Source organism: Erinaceus europaeus, chromosome 5, assembly GCF_950295315.1.
Source record: "Erinaceus europaeus chromosome 5, mEriEur2.1, whole genome shotgun sequence".
Lineage (NCBI taxonomy): Eukaryota > Metazoa > Chordata > Mammalia > Eulipotyphla > Erinaceidae > Erinaceus > Erinaceus europaeus.
In genome coordinates, this window is record NC_080166.1 from 129,858,370 (window position 1) to 129,885,603 (window position 27,234).

At 49.3% G+C, this 27,234-nt stretch overlaps 1 protein-coding gene across 4 annotated transcripts in view; it reads right to left on the reverse strand.

Moving 5' to 3' along the window:
- TMTC4 (transmembrane O-mannosyltransferase targeting cadherins 4) overlaps window positions 1-27,234 on the reverse strand; it is a 66,861-nt gene that overhangs the window by 27,464 nt on the left and 12,163 nt on the right. For 3 of the 4 annotated variants that reach the window (XM_060191815.1, XM_060191813.1, XM_060191814.1), the window contains exons 3-8: window positions 26,288-26,403; window positions 22,886-23,102; window positions 20,228-20,315; window positions 7,538-7,635; window positions 3,579-3,671; window positions 3,284-3,454 (exon numbers count right to left, since the gene is read on the reverse strand). In XM_060191815.1, coding sequence (XP_060047798.1) covers window positions 3,284-3,454; window positions 3,579-3,671; window positions 7,538-7,635; window positions 20,228-20,315; window positions 22,886-23,102; window positions 26,288-26,403 — 783 coding nt within the window. The remainder of the gene's footprint in view (window positions 1-3,283; window positions 3,455-3,578; window positions 3,672-7,537; window positions 7,636-20,227; window positions 20,316-22,885; window positions 23,103-26,287; window positions 26,404-27,234) is intronic. The other variant, XM_060191816.1, reaches the window with a different exon arrangement.

Sequence of the window (27,234 nt, forward strand, 5' to 3'; positions counted from 1 at the left end):
CCCCGCAATTCAGATCTTTCGTGGACAAAAATACAGCCAAAGCATTGGAGTTGCTATCCCTTCATTAGGTTTCTCTTTCTGTGGCTTCACAGCTCTGGGCAGAATTTTTCAGAATGAGAGAGACAGACAGAGAGGAGGGAGGGAAAGGTAACACAAGACAGAAGCTTCCCCTGGTGTGGTGAGGAATCTGGGTCATACACCTGGCAAAGAAAGCTTACTATCCTGGAGAGCTATCTTGCCTGTTCTTTGTGGTTATATTTCTATCAAACTACGGCCTGTTTACTGGGAAGGGGAGGCGAGGGGGAAGAGGAGTCTGTTTTTGTTGTTGTTGTTTTGTTTGTTTTTAAACCATTCTTTTTAAAGATCTATTTATTTACTCTCATGAGAAACTAAAGGCACTGCTCAGCTCTTGTCATATGGTGGTGCCAGGGACTGAACCCAGGACCTCTGGGGTGGAGGGGTGTCTCAGGCAAGTCTGGTGTGCTACTGCTGTGTAATCTCCCCAGTCCTGAAGATACTAAACCTTTGGGAGGCTGGAAGAGTGGTGAGTCTGCTATACATACAGAGATGTGGACTCACACCCCTGGAATACTGCAAAGCAATGCTGAAGCAGTGAAAAAAAAAATTAGTGAGATAGGAGCCGGGCGGTGGCGCACCTGGTTAAGCGCACACACGACAGTGCACAAGGACCCAGGTTTAAGCCCCAGGTCCCCACCTGAAGGAGAAAAGCTTCATGAGTGGTGAAGCAAGGCTTCAGGTATCTCAGTGTTTCTATCTCTCTCTCCTTTTCTCATTTGATAGGACAGAGGAAAACACCTGCAGATCTGATTCAGCACTCATGAAGTGTCCCCCTGCAGGTGGGGAGTGGGGACTCAAACCTGGGTCCTTGCGTGTATCCTTGTATACTATATGCACCACCGCCAGGCGCCCATCTCTCTCCTCCTCTGTCTCCCCTTCCCCTTCTCAGTTTCTCTCTGTCTCTATCCAACAGTAAATAAATAAAATTAAAGATCCTGGTTCGAGCCCCCTGGCTCCCCACCTGCAGGGGAGTCGCTTCACAGGCGGTGAAGCAGGTCTGCAAGTGTCTATCTTTCTCTCCCCTCTCTCTGTCTTCCCCTCCTGTTGGTCTGCTTCTAAATTCTGCTTCTAAAACCCCTTCTGTTTCATCAGTTTAATCCCCCCGTGCTTAACACTGTATTCTATTTACATAACCACCGTTAACTAAGCACCGCCCTGCCTGCAGGGCATTGGTTTAATCCCCACTGCTTCATGATGTCTTTTTGCTCCGCCCCCTCTCCTAGTACACCCTGATCTCCACCAGTCTTTTTTTGTTCCACCCTCTCTATGTCACATCCTGTTTCCACCCTACTTGGCGAGTATATATAAGGACAAGACTGTGATTAGAGAGAGCTTAGATTGTGCTGTGTTCCACATGAATAAGGAGATACTGCTTCCCAGCGCAGCCATGAGTCCCTGGTCGTCTGTCTCCTGCCCGTGAAGCTAGCCGGGCACCCTCCTCTCTCCATTTCTCTCTGTCCTACCCAACAATGACGAAATCAATAACCACAACAGTAAGAATAACAAAGGCAACAAGAGGGAAAATGAATAAATCAATATTAAAAAAATAAAGAAAAGAAAAAGAAAAAGCCACCACACTCAGTGTATGTTTTATTTCTGACCGAATTCTACCCCATTTATGCAGTGATGCCCGAAGTCTGTGCCCCAGAGAACCTCAGGCTGGGGGTGGGTGGATCGAAAGTGTGTGAGGTCATGAGAAAAGGGGTCCAAGGCCCCTTCCCTTGAGTTCTGTCTCTAGGAAACACACACCTAAGAATTCCCGATTTGCCCTCTGGCCTCAGGAAAAAGCAGACCTTTATAACCAAAAGTCCTGACAGATTCAGACTTCCCAAAAGATCCCGGGGTACTGTTATATTACGTTTCCACGCTGCCCTGTGAACTCCATTTTTAATCACAAAACCCACAGGGTTTAGGAAACTGTTTCACAGGGCCGGCAAAAAACCTGGATTCAGAAGGATCAACTTAACTTGACTGGGAAGGAAATAAAAAGGTGCAGCACCGCCCCCCCCCCCCCGCCCTCATTGAAAAGAAAAAAGCCTGGTTTGGTTTTGAGGGGCTGAGATGGCTCAGTGGGTAGGTAGAATGCATGCTTTATGGTACGTGAAGGCCTGGAGTCAATCCCCAGCACCACATGGGAGCACCAAGGACAGCACCCAAGGAAACTCCAATGATGGTGGTGGACAGGTGCTTTGGTGCCTCTCCCTTTAAAAAAATACAACGTAGGGAGTTGGGCAGTAGCGCGGCAGGTTAAGCGCACGTGGCGCAAGGCGCAAGGACTGGTGTAGGATCCCGGTTCGAGGCCCCGGCTCCCCACCTGCAGGGGAGTTGCTTCACAGGCAGTGAAGCAGGTCTGTAGGTGTCTGTCTTTCTCTCCCCTTCTCTGTCTTCCCCTCCTCTCTCCATTTCTCTCTGTCCTATCCAACAATAACAATAACAACAACAAAAAAACCCCAAGAGCAACAAAAAGGAATAAATAAATATAAAAAAGTTAAAAAACTATTATTATTATGGATCAGGGAAGCAGTTCAGTGGCACTATACATTTGCATTGTCCAGGCTCACTTCCTGGCACTGCATGTAAAACAGGAACCTGCTTTTGAGGCTGGGAGGTGGTGCGACTGGTTGGCTCACACATTACAGTGCACAAGGGCCTAGGTTCAAGTCCCCAGTCCCCACCTGCAGGGGGAAAGCTTTACTAGTGATGAAGTAGGTCTGCAGATGTCTCTCCCTTTCTTCCTCCCCGTTACCCCTTCTCCTCTCAGGTTCTCTCAGTCCTGGCAAATCGACTAATCAATACGGGGGGTGGGTGTGGTGGAGCCTTATTAAGAACCTGGTTTCATGTTATACGGTCCTTCTGAGCACAGACGGATATGAACAGTTGCATTTCTTTTTTAATTCTTTATTTTTATTTCTGTATTTATTTTGGATAGAGACAGAGAGAAACTGAGAGAAAAGGGGGAGGTAAGAGATAGAGAGACCTGCAAACGGCTCATGAAACTTCTGCCCTGCAAGTAGGGACTGGGGGCTTGAACCCCGGTCCCTGTGCATTTTAAGGTGTGCACTCTACTGGACACATCGCTGCCTGGCCTCTGAGTTCCGTTTCTTAGGGATTTTGTGGGCAGCCGGGGGGGGGGGGGGGGTGAGACTGGGACGAAGGCCCTGGGAATTGGGCGGGGGGGGGGGCGGCACGATGGCTGGGGACTCACCCTGACCAGCAGGCTGTCTGCGAAGGAGGCAGGGTTGTCCACTTCGGTGAAGGCGGGAGGCCCAGTGCCCATGATCTTCCAACGTGCATAGAGCACCCCAGCGGCCCCCGTGGCCAGCAGGGCCACCCTGCAGAGGAGCCCTGCTCTCCTAGGCCCACCGCCGCCAAGGACCTGAGAGGAGAGCGCAGAGCACCTGGGTCACCCACAGACCGGCAGATGCGCGTGTGGCCCAGCTCAGGAGGGTGGGGAGCGCGCGGCCACCGCTGCAAGGACCTCCGCCGTTTTCCAAGCTCACCTCTGATGACCTGTGTTTCCGCAGTACCCTCTGGAGCACGTCCAGGACGTTCAGCTTCCCGACCACCAGCATGTCAAAGACGGCGTTCAGACCCTGAGGGAGCACAAGGCAATCAACCACAGGCGCCCGGAGGATGAGGTGGTGATCAGACCACAGTCTTATCACTGATTCCAGTGAAGACGGGGGAAGGGAAGCAGATAATCAGGGGAGACCCCCTTGGCTCTGATCTTCCTGCACACCCAGCCCCGAGCCCCCCCAAATCTCCCCTAGGTTTCTGATTCCACCCTGGCTTCCCCAGGCAGATGACCTAAGCAGTGTGTCCTGGAACCTCCCCTCCCCAGAGCCCTAGAGAAAGAGAGAGACAGGCTGGGGGTGTGGATCCACCTGCCAATGTCCGTGTCTAGCGGAGAAGCCATTACAGAGGCCAGAACTCCCACCTTCTGCACCCCATAAAGAATTCTGATCCAGAGGGGGAGAAATGACAGGGGAAGATGACCAGAGGGCTCTGAATTCCAGAGAGAGAATGGGGGGGGGAGATGGAGGAAGGACATTTGGAAGCAGAAATAGGTGTAGGTGTGACTTGGAAAGGAAGAGAAGGCTGACCATAAGGGGGAAAAAAAGGGATATATATACATATATCTGTACAGAAATAATAGTTGGGAGTTGGGTGGTAGCGCAGCGGGTTAAGCGCACGTGGCGCAAAGCGCAAGGACATAAGGATCCCGGTTCGAGCCCCCAGTCCCCCACCTGTAGGCGTGTCGCTTCACAGGTGGTGAAGCAGGTCTGCAGGTGTCTACCTTTCTCTCCCTTTCCCCCTCTCTGTCTTCCTCTCCTCTCTCCATTTCTCTCTGTCCTATCCAACAATAACGACAACAATAACTACAAGGGAAAATAAATAAATATATATAAAAAAGAAATAATAGTCAACTTATATCTGTGACCTTGGGAGAACTACTGTAGCTTCCAGTGCAGAGAATGAGGACAGAGCTCTGGTGGTGGGGAGGGTGTGGAGTCACCGTTATTGTTGGGAACACGTGTGAGCCTGACAGAGCTTAGGGAGAACCACCCCCATCTTCGGATGGAGGTCTGAGAAGATAACCTCTTGGTGAGTCTCTCTCAACTGAGGTGAGCATAAGAGGGGAAACTCAGACTTGGTTCTTTCCTTCTTGACTCTCAGGCCCACAGATACCCCAGTACTTCCCTCCATTAACTGCAGGCCACATGGCCGCAGATTCACTCATTCAAAGTCACCTTCTGATCACAGAAGAACACACCTTATCACACACTTCATCACACACCTCAGACCCCAGACAAGAGAAATTCCAAACTATATGACCTTTTGATATCCATCTTCTCTCTGTCTCACCCTACGGGTTTAACCCCTATGCTTCTCTCAAATACCTTTGGATAATTAAGTTGCTTGTGTTATGGAAAATAACTGTCTTGTATCTCATCAATTCCTGTCATACCAGCCCCCTACCTTAGGGGCATGCTGACTGTTAAGAAACCTGTAATTTCTATATATTGCAACAATAATTACCTCCATTGCTTTTCTATTTAACTCATGTCCACTTTGCCAATAAACGGACTCTAAGATTCTGGGACTCAAGGACTCAGATTCTAGATTCACGCTAAGAGTCCCCTGGTGTCTTTTACTTCGTGTCACCCCTGTCGTGAGCGAGAAAGAACCAGCCCGTTACCTTTCCCCTGGAGGACACCCTGCCAGAGAAGGAGAGAGTGGCCCCGAAATCTGAATATATGGTAGTGTTGCACCAAAACACAAACAGAGAAGGTGCATACACGTTATGTCATGAGTTTCCTATTCACTATGGAGACAACCCCTGTTAGGACCTCATATTCTATGTCAAAGTGCTGTGAGACTCAAGACAGAGGCCAGGTGGTGGTGCAGGCAGGTCAGTGCATGTGCACTCACATGCAAGGAATTAGGTTCAAGCCCCGAGTCCCCAGATGCAGGGGATACATTTCAAGAGCAGTGGGGCAGTGTTGCAGGTATCTCTGTATCTCTCTTCCTACCTCTCACCCTCTTTCCAAACAAAAACAAAAAACAAAACAAAACAAAAAAATGGGGAAAAACAAGACAGAACCGGGAGTCGGGCGGTAGCGCAGCGGGTTAAGCGCAGGTGGCACAAAGCGCAAGGACCCGGCTTAAGGATCCAGGTTCCAGTCCCCGGCTCCCCACCTGCAGGGGAGTCGCTTCACAGGCGGTGAAGCAGGTCTGCAGGTGTCTCTCTTTCTCTCCCCCTCTCTCTGTCCTCCCCTCCTTTCTCCATTCCTCTCTGGACTACCTAACAATGATGACATTAATAACAACAACAATAATAACTACAACAATAAAAAACAAGGGCGGGAGTCGGGCTGTAGCGCAGCGGGTTAAGCGCAGGTGGCGCAAAACACAAGGACCGGCGTAAGGATCCTGGTTCGAACCCCGGCTCCCCACCTGCAGTTGAGTTGCTTCGCAGGCAGTGAAGCAGGTCTGCAGGTGTCTATCTTTCTCTCCTCCTGTCTGTCTTCCCCTCCTCTCTCCATTTCTCTCTGTCCTATCCAACAACGACAACAACAATAATGACTACAACAATAAAACAACAAGGGCAACAAAAGGGAATAAATAAAATAAATATTAAAAAAAACAACAACAACAAGGGCAACAAAAGGGAATAATAAAAAAAAACTGAACCACGTTGTCAAGAGCTGTGGAGCTGTGCAGGCAGAACACTAGTGGCAATAATAATGATAATAAAAAGTTCAGGGCAAGGCTGGGGAGGTGTTGCAGCCTTTGGAGGACACGCCTTTCTTTTTCCCCTTTATTGCGGGGGGGGGGGGTAATGGTTTACAGTCGACAGTAAAATACAGTAGTTGGTCCACGTGTAACATTTCTCAGTTTTCCACTTAACACTCTACCCCCCAGCTAGGTTCTCCTCTGCCATCGCACTCCAGGACCTGAACCCTCCCCATATCCCAGAGTCCTTTACTTTGGTGCGGTCCACCAACTCCAGTCCAAGTTCTGCTTAGTGTTTCCCTTCTCTTCTTATTTTTCAACTTCTATGAGTGAGATCATCTCATATTCTTTTTTTCCTCTCTCTGCCCGATCTCATGTCACATGATTCCTGCAAGCCATCCAAGATGAGGTTAAGAAGGTGAATCCATCATTCTTAACAGCTGAGTAGTATTCCACTGTGTATATATAGACCGGAACTTGCTCAGCCACTCATCTGTTGTTGGACACCTGGGTTGTTTCCAGGTTTTGGCTATTACAAATTGTGCTGCTATGAACATAGATGTACACAGATCTATTGGGATGTTTGTGTTTGGTTCCTTAGGATATATCCCCAGGAGAGGAATTGCAGGGTCATAGGATAGGTCCACTTCTAGCCTTCTGATGTAATGCAGACTTTTGTTAACAAATAATTTGTGGGAGTAATGGCTGGGGCCACTCTCTTCAGACTGTCCCAGTCAGGGTGTGTGCAGTGCAGACCTCTTCCTACACCAGCGAGGGTGTTTGAAGTGCACCTCTCTCAACCCTGAGACTCCATGGAACCCAGGGTCCTGGCATCTGGCCCCTGATATCTGCTACACCTAATTTTTCTGATACTCTCCGTCAGTGGGGCTTTGGTTGAGCTCAGATGGACAAAGAGGCACTCCTGTGTCATTCTAGGGCCCCTCCCTTCCTTCCTTCCTTCCTTCCTTCCTTCTTTCCTTCCTTCCTTCCTTTCTTCATTCTTCCCTCCCCCCCTTTCTTTCCCTTCTGCTGCTAATGCCAGTTCCTGAGCCCATCAACCTCCACCTGAGAAGCCAGATCTGGGCCCCCAGATACAAGGGCCCCAAAGGTCCCACTTGTGTGTGGGCTGGCCCTGCCCTGTGCAATCAGAGGGGTGGGGTGGTGGGCGGGAGCCGGGGACCCCAGGCTCTCTACGAAAGGGAAAGGGTGCCTCTGCTCTTACCAGCACGGTGACGCCTTGTTCCTTGCACAGCATGGCCACGGCTCCCAGGAGGATGCTCAACATCACCCACAGTATAGGGCGGGGCCCCTCTCTGCCACCTGCCAATCAAGAGGAGTGATGGACACCTAAGTCAGGCACCCCGGCTCAGTCCCACTGGCCCGGCATACACCTTAAACTCAAGACACAGACCTTAAGTTCTTTGCTTAAACAAAAAAGGTTTGTTTATTCATTAATGGGTGTGTGTGTGTGTTTGGGGGGGAAGAGAGACCCTAACCCCATATGATGCGGGGATCAAACTTGGGACCTCATGCTTGAGAGTCCAACACTCTATCCACTGCGCCACCTCTGGGGATGCCATACTTCAAAGTTCTAAGCACACGCTTTCATTTCTAACCTTGTACATGAAGTTTGTAGCACACATCTTAATTTCTAAGCACATACCTTAAAGAAATACTGATGTATCTATTAAATAAGAGACAAGGAGGGAGTGAGGGAGGGAGACAGACAGACAGACACAGAGAGAAAACAAACCAGAGCATCACTCTGGCAACATGTGATACTAGGGATTGAACTCAAGAGTCCAAGACTTTATCCACAGCACCACCTCCCGGGGCAAAACCTGCAGTTCTAAACATGCACCTTAAGCTCTAAGCATCCACCTTGATTTCTTAGCATTCACCTTCATTCCTTTTGTAAAAAAATATTTATTTTCTTTCTTTCTGCCTCCAGGGTTATTGTTGGGGCTCGGTGCCTCCACTATGAATTCACTGCTCCTGGAGGCCATTTTTCCATTTTGTTGCCTCTGTTGTTACCCTTGTTGTTGTCATTGCTGTTGTTCTTGTTGGATAGGACAGAGAGAAATGGAGAGAGGAGGGGAAGACAGAGAGGAGGAGAGAAAGACAGACACCTGCAGACCTGCTTCACTGCCTGTGAAGCGACCCCTGCAGGTGGGGAGCCGGGGTTCGAACTGGGATCCTTACACAGGGTCCTTGCACTTTGTTGGGCATTACACCAGCTCCCCTGCATTGCTTGATACTATGGCCTATTTACATAATCATTGTTTAGCCTGAAAGATCCCCACCCATGCCTGCAGGGTACATAAATCCCGCCAGCCTTCTACCTTCCCAGCATGCCTTGTTTTCTCTGCCCTCTTTCCTAGCCAATCACATTCCTGACTTGCCACTTCCATTTTTATCCTATAAAGCTGCTGCTGTTCCCGGTTTCCGTCTCTTTCTCTTCCGTGACCTGACATGGAGACGACCTGGAGAAGGGCTGGCGTGCATAGCGGGAGGCAGCCATTTTGCTAGCTCCACGTGGCCTAAACCCGCTGTGCTCACACCTGACTCTGGACGTCCGCATCAATAAAGAATTGTATTACCATGCCACCACAAGTTCCTTGTCTGTCTCTCTCCGGCGAAGCTACCCGGCAGCACTTCCACCATGTGCACTTAACCCACTGTGCTATCGCCCAGACCCCTATTTTATTTTATCTTAATGAGAGGGAGACAGAAAGACACCAAGAAGAAGACCGGAGCACTGCACAGCTCTAGCTTATTTGGTGTTGATGGGGCCTGAACCTGCAACCTCACAGCTGCAAGCAGGAAAATCTTTTTGCACAAACATGATGTTGTTTCTCCAGCCCCATGCTGTCACTGAAAACATTTAAAAAACTTATCTTTATTTATCTGTTTATTGGATAGAGAGCCAGAAATCGAGAGGGAAGGGGGATATAGAGAGACAGACACCTGCAGCCCTGCTTCACCACTCGTGAAGTATCCCCCTGCAGGTGGGGACGGGGGGGGGGGGATGGGGGGACCTGGTTCCTGGCGCACTGCCACATATGTGCTCAACCAGGTGCGCCACCCCCTGACCCCCATGCTGTCACTTTTGACCTTTACCATGGAGCCATCATTTCCAGTGCTGTCTCCCCAGCCTGCACCTTAGTTTCTAAGCATGCATCTTTAAAAAATAAAAAGGGGGGTGGGGAGTTGGGCGGTAGCGCAACAGCTTAAGCACACATGGACTGGTGGACGGATGCCGGTTTAAGCCCCCGGCTCCCCACCTGTGGGGGAGTCACTTCACAGGCGGTGAAGCAGGTCTGCAGGTGTCTATCTTTCTCTCCCCCCTCTGTCTTCCCCTCCTCTCTCCATTTCTCTCTGTCCTATCCAACAACAACAGCAATGACAACAATAATAACAATAACCACCATAAACAACAAGGGCAACAAAAAGGGGAAAAAATGGCCTCCAGGAGCAGTGGATTTGTGGTGTAGACACTGAACCCCAGCAATAACCCTGGAGGCAAAAAAAAATATCTACTCATCTATGAACTGAGGAGGCAGGGAGAACTAGACCATCTCTCTGGCACAGGCACTGTCAGGAATCAAACTCAGGACCTCGCTTGAGGGTCCCATGCTTATGCCACCTCCCAGGCCCCTCACATTAAGTTCTAAGCACTCCCCTTCAGTTCGACACAGATACCTTAAGCAGTGAGCTTGCAGCTTTGTTCTCCATGTGTATCTTATTACTTTTATATAAAAAAGAATTCATTTATTTGCCTCTAGGATTATCGCTGGGGCTTGGTGTCTGCACCATGAATCAACTGCTCCTCGAGGCTATTTTTCCCCCTTTTGTTGCCCTTGTTTTATCGATGTTGTTATTATTATTGTTGTTATTACTGATGTCCTCATTGTTGGATAGGACAGAGAGAAATGGAGAGAGGAGGGGAAGACAGAGGGGGAGAGAAAGACAGACACCTGGAGATCTGCTTCATTGCTCGTGAAGCGACCCTCTGCAGGTGGGGAGCTGGAGGCTTGAACTGAGATCCTTATGCTGGTCCTTGTGCTTCGCGCCACCTGCGCTTAACCCACTGCACTACTGCCCAGCCCCCAAGAATTTATTTATTCATGAGAAAGACAGGAGGAGAGAGAAAGAACCAGACTTCACTCTGGTCCATGTGCTGCCAGGGATTGAACTCAAGACCTCATGCTTGAGAATCCAGTGCTTTATCCACTGCGCCACCGCCCGGGGCAACTCCCAGTGTATCTTAAACCACCACGGTTTATAAGCAGTCTGGTCTTCTGCCAGCTTTTCCTTATGGGCAAGTGGGGCGGACCCCTATATTTCCAGAAGGCCCCACTCTCACGGAGCACCCTAACAAGTGCCCAGACCCTCAGGGAGATTCTGGGTGGCAGCCCTGGAACAGTCATTACTCAAGGACAACCTGCAGGGGGCGCGGTGGGGCGGGGACAGGGACGACACACACACCCAATAGAGCGCATGGGTCACAGCGCATGAGGCCGAGCCCCCGGACCCACTTGCCTGCAGGAAAGCTTCATGTGTGGTAAAGAAAAGCTGCAGGTGTCTCCCTCTCCCTCTCCTGAAACTTATTTATTTACTTATTTATTATTAGATAGAGACAGAGAGTAATTGAGAACAGAGGGGGAGATAGAAGGAAAGAGACAGAGAGACATCTGAAGTCCTGCTTCTCCACTTGTGAAGCTTTCCACCTGCAGGTGAGGAGCAGAGGCTTGAACCTGGGTCCTTGCGCACTGTAGTGTGAGCGCTTTACCAGGTGCACCACTGCCTGCCCCTTTCTTTCCCTTTCTACCTCCCCTCCCCCCTCAATTTCTCTGCCTCTATCCAAAATCTAATAATAAAAAATACTTAAAACATTAAGAAAGTGGGGGCCAGGCGGTAGCGCATGTGGTGCAAAGCGCAAGGACCAGCTTAAGGGTCCTGGTTCGAGCCCCTGGCTCCCCACCTGCAGGGGAGTCGCTTCATAGGCGGTGAGGCAGGTGTGCAGGTGTTTGTTTCTCTCCCCACCCCATCTCCCCCTCCTCTCTCCATTTCTGTCTGTCCTATCCAACAACGATGACAATAGCAATAACAAAAACAAGGGCAACAAAATGGGAAAAAGGGCCTCCAGGAGTAGTGGATTTGTAGCGCAGGCACCAGGCCCCAGTGATAACTGTGGAGGCAAAAAAGAAAGAAAAAAATTAAGAAAGAGAGAAGGAAAGAGAGAAACAAAGTGTCGTATGCTTTACATTGGTTTGTTCTAGCCCTCCTCCGCCAAGAGAATTGGATCAGTCCAGTTAATTTCGCGGGCCTGCTTGGCCCCGCCCCAAGGAACCCCGACAGAGTTCCAGAGTGACAGAGTTCGGAGAGTTCCAGAGTTCGAGAGTAAGAGAGAGTGCTTGTGCCGCCGCAAAGAGACAGCAGAGTTCTGTTTGGTGATTAGTTGGTCTTAGTTTATGAATCGTTGTTCCTGAATAAAGAAATACAGCTTCCCTGCCCAGCCGTTGTCTCCGCATCTCTGTTCACCACTGCGAAGCTAGACCCGGCCGGCAAGAGCCTTCCGAAATTTTAACAACAAATGGCGCCCACGTGGACCTGACCTGCGCATCTCTCAGATAAGTAAAGACAATTTGGCTGCCTATGCACTATGGCCTTCTCTTCTGCTTGTGAAGAGATCTCCAAAGGCCTCTGCTCTTTCTTCACGAGACTGTTTTGCTGTTTCTGGAACATTTATGTCTGGACCACTCTGGTTTCCACTCGCTCGGGCGAACTCAGAACAGCCAGCGGGAATAGCCAGCGGGCGGGAGGCGAGGCGCGGAGCTGCCGTTTCCACCTGGTTAAACAGCCAGCCAGCCGGCTGCGCCCAGACAACCCCGTGCACCGCGCCCGCAGCCCGCAGGAGGCCGACGCCAGCACACAAGAGCCCCGGGAGCCCGAGGCCAACACGCAAGAGCCCGAGGCCAACACGCAAGAGCCCGAGGCCAGCCCACAGGAGCCGGCTCTCCACCGTGTGGCGCAGGGCACTGGACACGTGATCCCTCCACGCTGCTCGGCCACTGCAAGCAGGGCAGCAGACAGTCCAGATTTAAATTCGTGTTCAAAATGACATGTCTTCGTAACAAAGGTTTCTCTCCTTGTGTATTAATGACCATGTTTATGTGTATGTTTAAAGTTTGGTAAACAGTAACTTTAAGGCTAAATTCTTACTAGACAAAGTTAAATGAAAAAGGTTTTCAACGTAATTCTCATAAAGATAAAATTAACTTACATTTAAAGTCTGAGGTAAAAATTAGTTAACAATCAATATATTTTAACTAAGTTGGTTTAAACAAAAGGTTAAATAGACTTGTTGATATGTAAAACTCTCCACTACCTTCTCTATTAGAAATAATAGATTGCACAATGGCTATGCTAATTATTCTCATGCCTGAGGTTTCCTCTCTGGCCCACACCTAGGGTGTGTCTCCATCTTGAATGGGTGTAACAAAAGGTTAAAAGACGTTGTTGATATGTAAAAGTCTCAAATTCCTTCTCTATTAGAAACGTTGGATCGTGCAGTAGATATGCTAATAACAAGTTTTGTTTCATAGTAAGTAAATTGCAGACAGCTGCCTTTGGGACTCTAGGCCGTTCTCCGCCCCCATGCAAATGCCCGTCGAGGCAAGTAGCCCCCCAGAGGCAAGAAATGTTTTTTTTAAGCTGATAAAGTTTAGCCCACAGAGGCAGATGTGGCCCCCTCAGGCCTTCCCTTGGCAACACGCTGGTTCTTGTTATTTGCTTGCATGTTTCTCCATGTTTGTGCCAGTTTCTTTTTATAAAAATGCCTGTATGATATATGTTTCTGTTCACCCCACACCCTTGATACTATAGTAATTTAGTTAAAAAGAAAAGGGGGAATTGTCGTATGCTTTACATTGGTTTGTTCTAGCCCTCCCCCGCCAAGAGAATTGGATCAGTCCAGTTAATCTCGCGGGCCTGCTTGGCCCCGCCCCAAGGAACCCCGACAGAGTTCCAGAGTGACAGAGTTCGGAGAGTTCCAGAATTAGAAAGAGAGTAAGAGAGGGTTCTTGAGTTCCAAAAAAGAAAGAGTGCTTGCGCCGCCGCAAAGAGACAGCAGAGTTCTGTTTGGTGATTAGTTTGTCTTAGTTTATGAATCGTTGTTCCTGAATAAAGAAATACAGCTTCCCTGCCCAGCCGTTGTCTCCGCGTCTCTGTTCACCACCGCGAAGCTAGACCTGCCCGGCAAGAGCCTCCGAAATTTTAACAACAAGAAAGAAAGAAAGAAAGAAAGAAAGAAAGAAAGAAAGAAAGAAAGAAAGAAAGAGAGAGAGAAAAAGAGAATACAGTCTGCTCCAGCCCTAGACAGTGGTTTACAATGCAGCAATTTCTAGTGGTCGGTCCAGAACTTGATTTCCTGATCTCTGTCCAGACTTCTACAAAGCGAGATCACTCAGCCACTCAGGCAAACGGAGACAAAGGCCAATCAGGGAGGGCAGAAGGAGGGCTGAAACACAGAATGCGCCCAGTGAAAGAGGCACTTGTCAGGGGCCACAGTCACAAGTGCCACCAGATGTGAACCCTGTGAGGTCCCACGTGCTGGGTCTGGCCTGGCGCCTGGCGGTGAGGGCTTCTCGCAGAAGAAATGTCTCATTGTGCCAGACAGGCACCCTGCCACCTGGTGCCTGGCAGCTCTGCTGCTGGGCACAGGGGTGGGGGCACAGTGTGTGTGGAGGCAGAGGAATGAGGGTACGTACCCGGGGACCCCACAGTCACGGCACTGTAGTCAGAAGTACTATATGCAGTGTCCTCACCCCTTATGTTTCTTATTTAGTAGACAAGACAGAGAGGAATTGAGAGGGGAGGAGAAAGATGATAGATGGATAGATAGATAGAGGAGAAGGAAGATTGATAGATAGATAGATAGATAGATAGATAGATAGATAGATAGATAGATAGATGATAGATAGGTAGATAGAGGAGAGACACCTGCAGACCTTCACAGCTCGTGAAGAGTCCCCCCTGCAGGTGGGGAGCAAAGTCTCCCCAGGGGAAATACTGACAAACTGTGTCACAGTAATAAGAATAATACTTTTCAAACTGGTTATTCGGAAATTGCTCACACAGCATAAATTGCATCTTACTGCTTTTCTGTCTGTTCTTTCTAAAGAAAAAATGTGCTTTATGAGAAGATTCCCTTTTTACAAAAAAAAAATTGTTGCTAAAGGTTTTGCTTGGAAATAGTCTATTTAAACACCACCATGCCCCCTCAAAAAGAAAAAAAAAAGTAAACAGAAATGCTATGTAAATAGATCTTTTCATTTTCTGGAAATGTCAGGACTCTTGAGGTTAGCCCAGAATTGTGCATTAGTAAACTCAGGCACTTAAAATTTTCTGAAGCTTTTTTAATAGAATAAACTCTCTACACAGAGCTACTATGGTAACCAGGATGAAAAGTATCTTTTTAAACATTTAATTAATTAACTAATTATTGGATAAGACAGAGAGAAATTGAGAGGGGGGATAGAGAGGGAGACAGAGACACCAGCAGCCCTGCTTCACCACTCGTGAGGCTTTCCCCCCATGGGGTTTGAACCCAGATCTCTGCACATTCTAGTGTGTGTGCTTAACCAGGTGCACCACTGCCTGGCCCCTGGAAAGTATCTTAAAAGAGATTTCTATCCAGCTTAGTCATTAATTCCTGAAGATTCGACATCGTGTCTCTTTAAAACACAAAGAGTTCTGCTCTTCTGTGAAAACCTGTTTTGAATTCCGAGTTTATGTGTAACCGACAGGATGTCCAAGTCCCCTGAATTGATAAGTTCCAATAATAAAGACCATTGTTATTTGTATCCAAGGAACTGAACTCTCACAGCTGAGTGTTGATTTGGGAGTTGATCAAACTCAAAATCGAGCCCAGCACCTCCCACGTGAGTAAGAAGCACATATATTCTGCCACTGAGCTCCTCCCCTCGGCTGTTACGGGTCACTTAGAAGCATGTGGGTGACATAAGTCTTCAGGACCAGGCACCATCACCGTCCCACCAGTAAACACAGGTGTCCACCATGTGGCTCAGCCTCAGCACCCAGGGCAATAAAATGGATGACTGGCATCACATAGCTCCCAGTGTGAACGAACAGATAAAGGCCAGAAGAAGTACAACAAACAGGCAACAGATCAAAGAGACGAAGGGTAAAAACCAGCAGAGAGATGAAGGATACAAACCAGCAGAGAGACGAAGGGTAAAGACCAGCAGAGAGACGAAGGGTACAGACCAGCAGAGAGACGAAGGGTACAGACCAGCAGAGAGACGAAGGGTACAGACCAGACCAGCAGAGAGACGAAGGGTACAGACCAGACCAGCAGAGAGACGAAGGGTACAGACCAGCAGAGAGACGAAGGGTACAGACCAGCAGAGAGACGAAGGGTACAGACCAGCAGAGAGACGAAGGGTACAGACCAGCAGAGAGACGAAGGGTACAGACCAGCAGAGAGACGAAGGGTACAGACCAGCAGAGAGACGAAGGGTACAGACCAGCAGAGAGACGAAGGGTACAGACCAGCAGAGAGACGAAGGGTACAGACCAGCAGAGAGACGAAGGGTACAGACCAGCAGAGAGACGAAGGGTACAGACCAGCAGAGAGACGAAGGGTACAGACCAGCAGAGAGACGAAAAGGGTACAGACCAGCAGAGAGACGAAGGGTACAGACCAGCAGAGAGATGAAGGGTACAGACCAGCAGAGAGATGAAGGGTACAGACCAGCAGAGAAATGAAGGATACAAAGCAGCAAGTCCCACACAAACGGCTCAGTGCCAGCACTAAGAATCCACTGTTGCCAGTGGCCATTTTTTTCCATTTTATTGGATAGGACAGAGAGACATTGAGAGAGGAGGGGGAGACAGAGAGGTAGATAAACACAGAGACACCCACGGAACTGCTTCGCCACTTGTGAAGTGTCCCCCCTGCAGGTGGGAAGCCTGGGCTAGAATCCAGATCCTCGTAGTTTGTACTCATTGCCCAGGTGTACAGATGGCGAAACTCAGGCACAGGAAGTGATGTTGGCTTAGTGGTAGAACGTGGGATTCTGTGCGTAAGGGCTCAGTTTGCTTCTTGGCACCCCACAGGCCAAAGGGGTCCCCTGATTCTCCCACACTCTCTTTGACAATTAAATACATACATTTTAAACAGAAACAAACAAACAAAAATATTCAGGGAAAAAGAAAAGAAATAAAGGAGAGGCAGAGAGGAAAAGTTAACAGGGAAGTCTAAAGGAGCAGAGCATTTTTGAAACTGTCATTTAATCCAAAGACACTGGAGAGAAAGTACCCAGGGCAAGGAGTGGTGTTTCTACCTTGGCCACACCCACCCCCCTCCCAGCCCCAGTGGATATAGACCTGCTGCAAAGACAGGGTTGGGGGGGGTGTTAGATGGTAGCACAGAGGGTTAAGTACACATGGCACCAAGCGCAAGGACCAGAGTATGGAATCTGGTTTGAGCCCCCGGTTCCCCACCTGTAGGGGGGTTGCCTCAGGGGTAGTGAAGCAGGTCTGCAGGTGTCTGTCTTTCTCTCCCCTGTCTGTCTTCCCCTCCTCTCTCCATTTCTCTCTGTCCTATCCAACAATGATGACATCAATAACAACAACAATAAAACAAAAGAAAAAAGCAAACAAAGGCATGGTTGGGGAAATTGCACACCCAAAGTCTCAGATTCAACCCTGGCAGCATCTCATGCCATATCTGAGCAGGTAAGATTTTCATGCCTGAGGCTCCAAGGCCCAAAGTTCAAACCCTGGCACCTATTAGCCAGAAATGAACAGTGCTCTAGTTTAAAAAACAAATCATTTTGCATATTTGTAAAGGAATATGGAAAGTTTGCAAAATAGAGAAGTCGCTGAAAACAGAATGGCCCAGTTCACAGAGATCAGGAAGGGTTCCAGGGACTGGATTAGCATGAAGCTGGGAGGCTGTTAAATGAGAGAGAGCACAGTCATCACTCCAAGAGACTTACACACCTGAGACTCCAAGGTCCTGGTTCGAACCCTAGCACCTCCAGAAGCTAGAGCTGAACCACACACTCATTAAAAAAAAAAAAATAGACAATATCGACAAAACCATAGGAAAAGAGGGGTAAAATTCCACACATTTCCCATCCCCAGAGTCCCATTCCCTCCACTGGAAGCTTTCCTATTCTTTATCCCTGTGGGAGCATGGACCCAGGGTCAATATGGGGAGTACACTCATTTAAAACTTTTTTTTCTAAAGAAGTAAAAGATGGTTGAATGGATAATGTGAGTGGGAGCCAGGGGAAGACCCGTGTACTCCCTGATCTGTTCACTACACAAGTGTTTCATCTTCTTAAGCCGGTGATTAAATCTGAATCTGCTCTTGCGTAGGGCAGCAGTTTCAGAATCGTAGTGATTCTCCTGAAGTCAGTTAAAAATTCAGGCTGCTGGCTCTGCTTGGAGAAGGCGCTCCGATTTCAGGAACTGCCGTTCGACTGAGTTTATACGTCCTCCCTGGGAGGAGCGGCTCCCTCTAGGGAGTGGGGTTCAAAGGCACCAGAAGCACTTTTTGAAGCGAGTGCTGAACATGACTCGACTTCACAGGCGGGAGGGGACGCATCGTCTAGAGGGGACAAGAGGCGTCTAGCTGCATCTGAAGACTATTCTTGCGAAAAACTTGGAAGGACTATCAGGAGGCCAGTGCTTCTTGTTGCAAGTGCATTGATCCATCTATCGGCTTTGTTAATGACATATTTTTAAGAGAATAGCAAAAAGATAAAAAAAAAAAACCTTGCATGATTTTATACCTGCCTCCCTTTCACCATCCAGTTTATGAATGCCTATGCTCCGATAATATGGACGTGGCGTTCATTTATACATTGGGAAGTTATTCTGAGAGCTAGCTCACTGGGTAATATCTTGTCAGGTTTGAATCCCAGCACCATGTGGAAGGTGTCAGAGCACCAGAGGGAGCTCTGGAGGTGGGGTAGCTCTTTCTTCTCTGAATGAAAATAGTAGCCGGGAAGTGGTGAGATCATAATATCTTTGGAAAGTAACACGAGGGTCATTCATGTGTGGTGGATGTTTTTTTTCTTCCCTTCAGGGTTATTGCTGGGGCCTGGCGCCAGCATCACGAATCCACTGCTCCTGGTGGCCACCTCTCACCCTCATTTTTATAGGATAGGACAGAGAGAAACTGAGAGGGGAGAGATAGAGAAGGAGAGAGAAAGAGAGACACCTGCAGACCTGCTTCACTGATATGAAGTGTCTCCACTGCAGGTGGGGAGCTGGGGGCTTGAACCCAGATCCTTGCATAGGTTCTTTGTGCTTAGTACTATGTCCACTTAAGCAGATGAGCCACCACCCGGCCCCTGCATTATTTTTATACTGTTATTTGATTAGGGAATGAATGACTTAGAGGTCAGTTGGCACAGGAGTACCATTTCTCATTTCCCATGAGAGACATCTGCATAACCACTCTCACCACCAGCCCAGGCCTTCCTCCACCATCATGCCCGGAGTCACCAAAGCCTTGCCAGCCCCATGTCCTTGGGTTCGCTGCAACAGATGCTGTCTAGGCTAAGTTCCATCCTTCCTTGCCATTAAAATAATTTTGCAAGGAATTTCAAACACATGAGAATGTCTTTTGAGATGTTAACAATAACAAAAGCAGTCAAGACAGACAGGCAAGTATTACAGCAGAGAACAGAAAACTACAGATGATCTGTTCATTCAGATCTGGAACAAAAGCTCTCTGGCTGTCGGATGCACTTGCTGAACCAACATCCCTGGGCCCAACAATGATGAAGCAGTGTTCTTCCCAACCAGCTCCAGAGAGGAAAGAAGCTGTGGGGGCCGGGCTCTGGCGGACCTGGTTGAGTACACCTGTTACCATGCACAGGAACCCAGGTTCAAAACCTGAGTCCCAACCTGAGGGGAAGGGGGAGCCTTCACAAGCAGTGAAGTTATGCTGCAGGTGTCTCTCTTTGTCTCTCAATTTCCTTTCCCTTTCAATTTCTTTCCATATCTATCTAATTAGTAAAGAAAGTATTCAAATGGGAAAAAGTGTAAATAACCCAGATGCTGGATGCCAGGTGGATGAGATAAATGCCATCTGTGGGGTGAACAGAAGCTGAAACCTTTCACCTCATGGTTACCTCCAAGTGAGAAGCCTATAAGAATAAGAATGACTTTCTGGGAGTCGGGCAGTAGCTCTGTGAGTTAAGCGCAGGTGGTGCAAAGTGTGGCGGGCAGCCCCCCTGCTCGGCTCCATCTCTGACATTATGGTCTATTTACATAATCATTGTTTTGCCTGAGACCCGCCCTGCCTGCAGGGTATCGGTTAATCACACTGGTTAGAACAGCTGCTATGGAAGCTTGCTACCTTTGAGCTCTTTTCTCTACCCCCTCTCCTAGCCATTTCCTTTTCCCACTTGCCACTTCCTGTTAAAGAAATTATATAAGGGCATTGTTTCTGATCAATAAAGGCATTGCATTCCCACTCCGCCATGAGTTCCTTGTTCCTCTCTTGTGTCGCTGAGTAAGCAGCAGCCCAGGTTGGCTCCGGTCGAGTTCTCTCCAACCCAGAGAGCACGTGCTCGGGAAGAAACAACCTAGCCCGTCACAAAGCGCAAGGTCTGGCGTAAGGATCCCAGTTTGAGACCTGCAGGGGAGTCGCTTCACAGGCGGTGATGCAGGTCTGCAGGTGTCTATCTTTCTCTCCCCCCTCTGTCTTCCCCTAATCTCTCCATTTCTCTCTGCCCTATCCAACAACGACGGCATCAATAACAACAACAGTAATAACTACAACAATAAAACAACAAGGGCAACAAAAGGGAATAAAGAAATAAATATTTAAAAAAGAAAAAAAGATGACTTCTGCCGTGCTTACTTTCTCGGAAGGCTCTGCAGTAGCTGAGGAAAGACAGGAGGAAGAACAGGGCTCCCAGGAGGTCTGCACGGCCGACCACACCAGCCACCTTCGGAGGGGAGGGAGGGGACAAGGAAGAGATCTCTGTTAAAAGCACTGCCACAAGTCTTTTTTTTCTTTTTGCCTCCAGGGTTATCGCTGGGGCTGGGTGCCTGCACTTCAAATCCACTGCTCCTGGAACCATTTATTTCCATGTTTTGGATATGACGGAAAGAAACTGAGAGAGGAAGGGAAGACAGAAAGGGAGAAAGATAGACACCTGCAGACAGGCTTCACTGCTTGTGAAGCGAACCCCCTGCGGCTGGGGAGCCGGGAACTGACACCCTGGATCCTTGCTTTGTCCTATGTGTGCTTAACTTGTTTTTATTTATTTATTGGATAGAGACAGAGAGAAGTCAAGAGGGAAGTGGAGGAGAAAGAGACAGCTGCAGCACTGCCTCACCACTCATGAAGCTTTCCCTGCAGGTGGGAAGGGGCTTGAATCTGAGTCCTTGAGCTTTACAACATGAGGACTCAACCAGGTGTCCGCTCAGACCCTGTGGCAAGTCTTACGTGAAGAAATGCCAGCAGAGTCCCGAGAACCGGGAGGCAAAGGCCTTCCGAGACTCAGCCACCTCTCCAAACACTCAAACGGTTGTGGCCTTGGGCTCTGGGCTGGAGTCTGGGAGTGGGTGGCTTGTCACTCCTGTATGGACCTGGACTCGAGTTGGCCGTTGTCACAAAGAGGCGGGTTGGCCTCAACTTCCTGGCCAGCCCCAAGGGCTCTAGTCACCTATGACCCAGTGTGCCTCTCACACTCACCCCCAGAGAACCCAGGGAAAGCATGCCAGTTGCCTGCAGCAAAGGTGAGAGCCCGTGTCTTTCTTCACACACCCGAGAGCTGGGCCACATCTGACGCTTACAGCGTCTGAAGAGCAGAGGCCACACCATGCCGGCAGGCCTTCTTCCTCAGCCAGAGGCTGCATTTTTCTCCTTTCTTTTTTTAAAAAATGTTTTATTTATTTGATGAAGACAGAAAAGAGGGAAGGGGAAGAGATAAAAAGGGGGCCTGGTTAAGCGCACCTCTCGCTAAGTGCAAGGATCTGGGTTTGCGACCCCGTTCCCCATCTGCAGGGAGGACGCTTCCCAAGGAGAAGCAGGGCTGCAGGTGTCTTTCTCTCACTCGCCCCCCTCCCCCTCTCAGTTTCTCTCTGTCCTGCCAAGTAAAAGTAAAATAGAAAGAAAGAAAAAAGAAGGCAACAAATTAAAAAAAGAGGGGGAAAGACATCTGAATCATTGCTTCACAGCTTGTGAAGCTTCCCCCCTGCAGGCGGGCACCAGGGACTTGAACCCGGGTCCTTGTACTGCAGCGTGTGCACTCTACTGGGTGGGTCCCCTCTACGGGCCCCTCAATTTTCCTTTTCTTTACGATGACTTGGGAATAAACCCAGGGCCTCGTGAATACGCTATGCTGCTTCCTGGACCAATTTTTTTTTTCCTTTCCCACGAGAGTTATTATCAGATCTTAGAGCCTCCGTGGCTCCGGTGTTTCTAGAGTTCGTTTGTTTTTATTTTGTTATTTACTGGACAGACACAGAAATTGAGAGGGAAGGGAGAGTGCTTTACCACTTGTGAAGCTTTGCCTCTGCAGGAGGGGACGGGGGGAGGGGGCTTGAACCCAGGTCCTTGCTCTCTATAATGTGTGCACTTAACCAGGTGTGTCACTGCCTGGCCTTCTATTTTACTCTGCTTCTGGTATTTATTTGTATTGCCACCAGGGTTATGACTGAGGCTTGGTGCCAACACAGCCCCACTGTGTCCGGCAGTCACTTCTCATTTGTTTATCTATTTTACTATCTATTGACTTATTTATTTTTATGGTCACCAGAGTTACTGCTGGGGCTCCGTGCCTACACGATGAACCAATTCACATCTCCTGGCAGCTGTATTTTTATTTTAAGGGCCCCCGGCCCCCTGTTTTTTAAAAAATTTAGATAGGACAGGGAGTCGGGCAGTAGTGCAGAGGGTTAAGCGCATGTGGTGCAAAGCGCAAGGACCGGCGTGAGGATCCCGGTTCGAGCCCCCGGCTTCCCACCTGCAGGGGAGTCGCTTCACAGGCGGTGAAGCATGTCTGCAGGTGTCTGTCTTTCTCTCCCCCTCTCTGTCTTCCCGTCCTCGCTCCATTTCTCTCTGTCCTATCCAACAACGACGACATCAATAACAACAATAACTACAACAATAACAATAACAAGGGCAACAAAAGGGAATAAATAAATAAGTATAAAAAATTAAAAATTTTGATAGGACAGAAGGAAATTGGGGGGGGCGATAGAAAAGGGAGAGAGGAAAAGAGGCTTGTGAAGCTTCCTCTTGCAGGTGGGGACCAGGGGCTTGAACCCGGGTCCTCACGCATGGTAATGCGGGTGCTCTTCTTTCTAGATGCACTCACCCATGGCCCTATTCTTTTATTTTTTAGAGAGGAGAGAGGCTCCATTACCACTTCACCATCCTTGGGACTTCCCCACCTGCTGTCCCTGGCACCAGGGCTTGAACCCAGGGCCTGACGAATGCTAGGAAGTGTGCTGGACAGCCCTACCCCGGAGGAAGTGGCACAGGGGGGACCCCGAGGGCCACACTTACACACTCCGTGTGCACTGGGTGCGTGGCGAACAGCAGGGCGGCCAGCAGGGAGGCGCGGGGGGCCAGGTTCAGCCGGCGCCCCCTGCTGGTGAACTGCAGGCCCCCCAGGAGCACGGAGAAAACATCCAGCAGGACCACAGAGACAGCGCTGTGCAGCAGGATGTTGACCACGTGGAAGCCCAGTGGGTGGAAGCCCCCAGACAGGTAGTAGTTAATCCTGCAAGAGAGGGAGGGAGGTGACCGGACAGGGAGCTGCGGGTGGTGGCATCGATGGAATACGACTTGGCCATGAAAAAGATGACCACATGTCACCTGGGACTCTTCGGCCAGAGTTCAAGGTAACCAGGCTAAGTGGGATCATTGAAGAGATGGCAGATCACTCGTGGATGGAATTTCCATGTGTGAAATGTAAATCTGTTTTTCTTTTTTCAAGGAGTTATTGGATAGAGGCAGAGAGAATCTGAGAGGGATGGAGGAGATATGGAGGGGAAGAGACACCTGCAGCTCTGCTCTACCATTCGTGAAGCTTTCCCCCTACAGGTGGAGACCAGGGTCTTGAACCCAGGTCCTTGTGGACTGTTATGTGTGTGCTTAACCAGGTGCGCCACTGCCTGGCCCCGAGTGTGGGAGACAGGTAACGGAAGCAAACACACTTGCAGAGAGAATCCAAACTGGTGGTCCGGGAGGTGGCGCAGTGGATAAAGCATTGGATTCTCAACCATAAGGTCCTGAGTTTGATCCCCGGCAGCACATGTACCAGAGTAGTGATGTCTGGTTCTTTCTCTCCTCCTATCTTTCTCATGAATACATAAATAAATTGTCAAAAAAAAAAAAAAAGAAAAAAAAGAAACAAAACTGATGGGGGGAGTTTGGTCCAGACTTTGTGGAAAACAGTCTGGAGATTTCTCAGAACATGAGGAATAGACCTACCCTAGGACCCAGCAATTTCTCTCTCGGAGATTGACTCAAAAAGAAAAAAAAAAAAAAAAAGCACCTATCAGAAAAGATCTGATCTGTGTTCACCCATGTTCCTAGCAGCACCATCTGTAATAGCTAAAGCCTGGAAGCAACTCAGATGTCCAACAACAGATGAGTGGCTAAAAAGTAATAAATAAATAAATAACACCGTGGTATATATATATACGATGGACTATTACTTGGCTGTTCAAAAGGACAAGGTTGTCACCTTTGAGTCATCTTGGATGGAACTAGAGGACATTGCACTAAATGAGATATGCCGAAAAGAGAAGGACAAAGACCAAATGATCTCGCTTATAAGCGGGACTTGACTAAACCAGGACAGGGAGGGAGAACGGGAAATGACATGTGGACTGGGCAGGGTGCTCATCAAAGCAAAGGACTTGTGGGGGAGGACTGGGGGGTCCTGGTTCATCATGAAATCATACTCAAAATGCCTGTGTGTGTTGAAACCATACAGCAATGACTGTGCTGTAAAGTCAAGCATTAACCTCAATAAAAAAGAAAAAGAGAGGGGGGAGGGAGGGGAAGGACTGACTCGGGAATCATGAAAGCTAGGACAGGGAGTCCAGTGGTAGCGCAGTGGGTTAAGCGCAGGTGGCACAAAGCACAAGGACCGGTGTAAGGATCCCAGTTCGAGCCCCCAGCTCCCCACCTGCAGGGGAGTCGCTTCACAGGCGGTGAAGCATGTCTGCAGGTGTCTGTCTTTCTCTCCCCCTCTCTGTCTTCCCCTCTTCTCTCCATTTCTCTCTGTCCTATCCAACAACAACGACATCAATAACAACAACAATAAAAAAAGGCAAAAAAAAAAAAAAGAAAGAAAGAAAGCTAGGACGGTGATTAGAGGAAACGGGCAAAAAAGCAAGGATGGTGAAGGCTGCATTTCAATAACAGCCCAAAAGCTCCGGTGGTGGGTCCAGTGAGTCATACACACTTCCATAAGAGGAAGAAGAGTGGAAAAAGAAGAAGAGAGAAGAGGAGGAGGAAGAATGGAAGAATGGAAGGAGAAGAAGAAGAAGAAAGGGAGAAGGAATGCTGTCGGCATACACACTGGAATACTACTCAGCTATAAAGAAGATACTATCCAGCCATTTGAACAGCAAGGGTGGTGGGGGGAGGGTGGGGATGACGCTGGGTGAGATGCGGCAGGTGGAGGAAGATAATCATTTCGGGATAGAGAGAAAGAGAGGACAGACACTTGCAGCCCTGCATCACCACTTGTGAAGCTTCCCTCCTGCAGGTGGGGACTGGAGGCTTGAACCTGGGTCCTCATGCATGGTAACATGTGCGCTACCAGATACGCCACCATCAGCCCCTTGTTGATTTCCTTCTGCCCACACAGAGATCCATTTATGAGTATTTACTGTGCCCGATGACTGTAGGGAAGTCTGACTGATAGCAATGGCTGGGCGGAAGGGGTGAGATGGCTCCCAGCTCTTCTGTGACTCTGTGGTTGACTTGAGGCTGATGCAGACCTCACCCTTTTGCAGTAACAAAGGCCACTCCATAGACACAGTGGAATACTACTCAGCTATGAAGAATGATGAATTCACCTTCTTCACTTCATCTTGGACAAAGCTTGAAGGAATCATGTGAAGTGAGACCAGCCAGAAAGAAAAGGATGAGTATGGGATGATCTTACTCATGGACGGAGAAAAAAAGAACAGAAGAGGATGGGGCCGGGTGGTGGCGCACCCGGTTGATTGAGCACACACGTTACCGTGCACAAGGACCCAGGTTCAAGTCCCCAGTCCCCACATGCAGGGGGAAAGTCCTGTGAGTGGTGAAGCAGGGCTGCAGGTGTCTCTCTGTCTCTCTCCCTTTCTATCACCACCCTCCTTCTCAATTTCTGGCTGTTTCTAGCCAATAAATAAATGAAGATAATGAAAAAAATTTTTGTCACTAGAAATCCAATGCGTTATCCATTGAGCTACAGAGCCACCTAGTGAAAGAAAAATTAAAAAGAAATAAAGCAGAACTTGGACTGGGTTTGCTGTATTGGGGAGGGGCTTTCAGGTCCTGGGGCAGGATGGCGGAGGAGGACCTAGGCTGAAGGTGAGTGTTTTCAGAAAACTGAGAAATGTTACACATGTACCAACATCTGGATTGACTGCCAACCATTAAGTCCCCCCAAGGGAAAAAAAAAACCAAACACAGAAACCAGGCCACTCCACTCAATGTCCCGTGCTGCTGGGACTCAGGGTCCTGGGGTGGGGGTGGGGACGGGGGATACACCAGCCCAGGGTCCGAGTCTCAGAACCGTGGAAGGTCAGGGGTCGCCGGGCCAGCCCATGTGTCCTGCTACGTGACCTCAGCTGCCCGGCCAGGCCTGGGGACCCGGCGGCAGAGGGAGGCACGGCTCCCAGGAGTCTGGGGTAGCCCTTCCTCCCTCCCTCCTTGTGGCCCGGCCCCAGGCAGCCTCACCTGAAGGTCACCACCGTCAGCGGGCGGTAGGACTTGTGGCTGGTGTTGCTGCTCAGCCGGCTGCCCCAGAAGTCGTGGTGCCACAGGTCTCCCAGGGGCGTCTCTGCTCGGAGGTCCTGCAGAGGCAACACCAGAGGATGCTGGGAACCAAGCCTTCCCACTCCGCCATCCAAGGGGACCTGTTTTCCAGAGTTCCTTGCACTTCCTTCTCCACCTCCCTCACCCCAGTTCTGGAAGGGCCCCCGTCACCTGTGTCCTGTGCTCTCGGACGTTCTGCTGACATGGACACCAGGAGCTGCTCTCTCTTCCACAAAGGCTGTGCCAGCTGGGCCCTCCTCCAGGACAGAGGTGGTACCCTGGCTTTCGCCAGCTTTGGGGGCTCCGTGCTCCTGGTGATACCTTCCTCCAGCCCACACCCCCCCATTACTTATCTCTTCCTACTGGTCCCCCAACTTTGCCAGGACTCAAACCGTGGACCTCACACAGGGCAAGGTGTGCACTCTACTTGCTGAGCACTTCCCAGCTACTCAAGTTTCTGAGTTTTGAGCACAGACTGAATAGCTTATCTGTATTAATTCTATATTATGGCATGATGGCTCAGGGAGAAAGCACAGGACTTGCATGCCTGGGGCCTCAGAGGTCCTGGGTTCGATCCCTGGCACTGCCATAGGACACACACACACACACACACAAATAAATACATCTATACAAATAAACAAATGGGGCTGGGGAGATAGCAGAGTGGTTCTTCAAAACACTTATCTTACCTGAGATTCTGAGGTCCCAGGTTCAATCCCCAGCACCACCTTAAGCCAGAGCTGAGCAGGGCTCTAGTCTGTCTCTCTCCTCCCCACCACCATTGAAAATTAAACACAAGGGAGTCGGGCTGTAGCACAGCGGGTTAAGCGCAGGTGGTGCAAAGTGCAAGGACCGGTGTAAAATCCTGG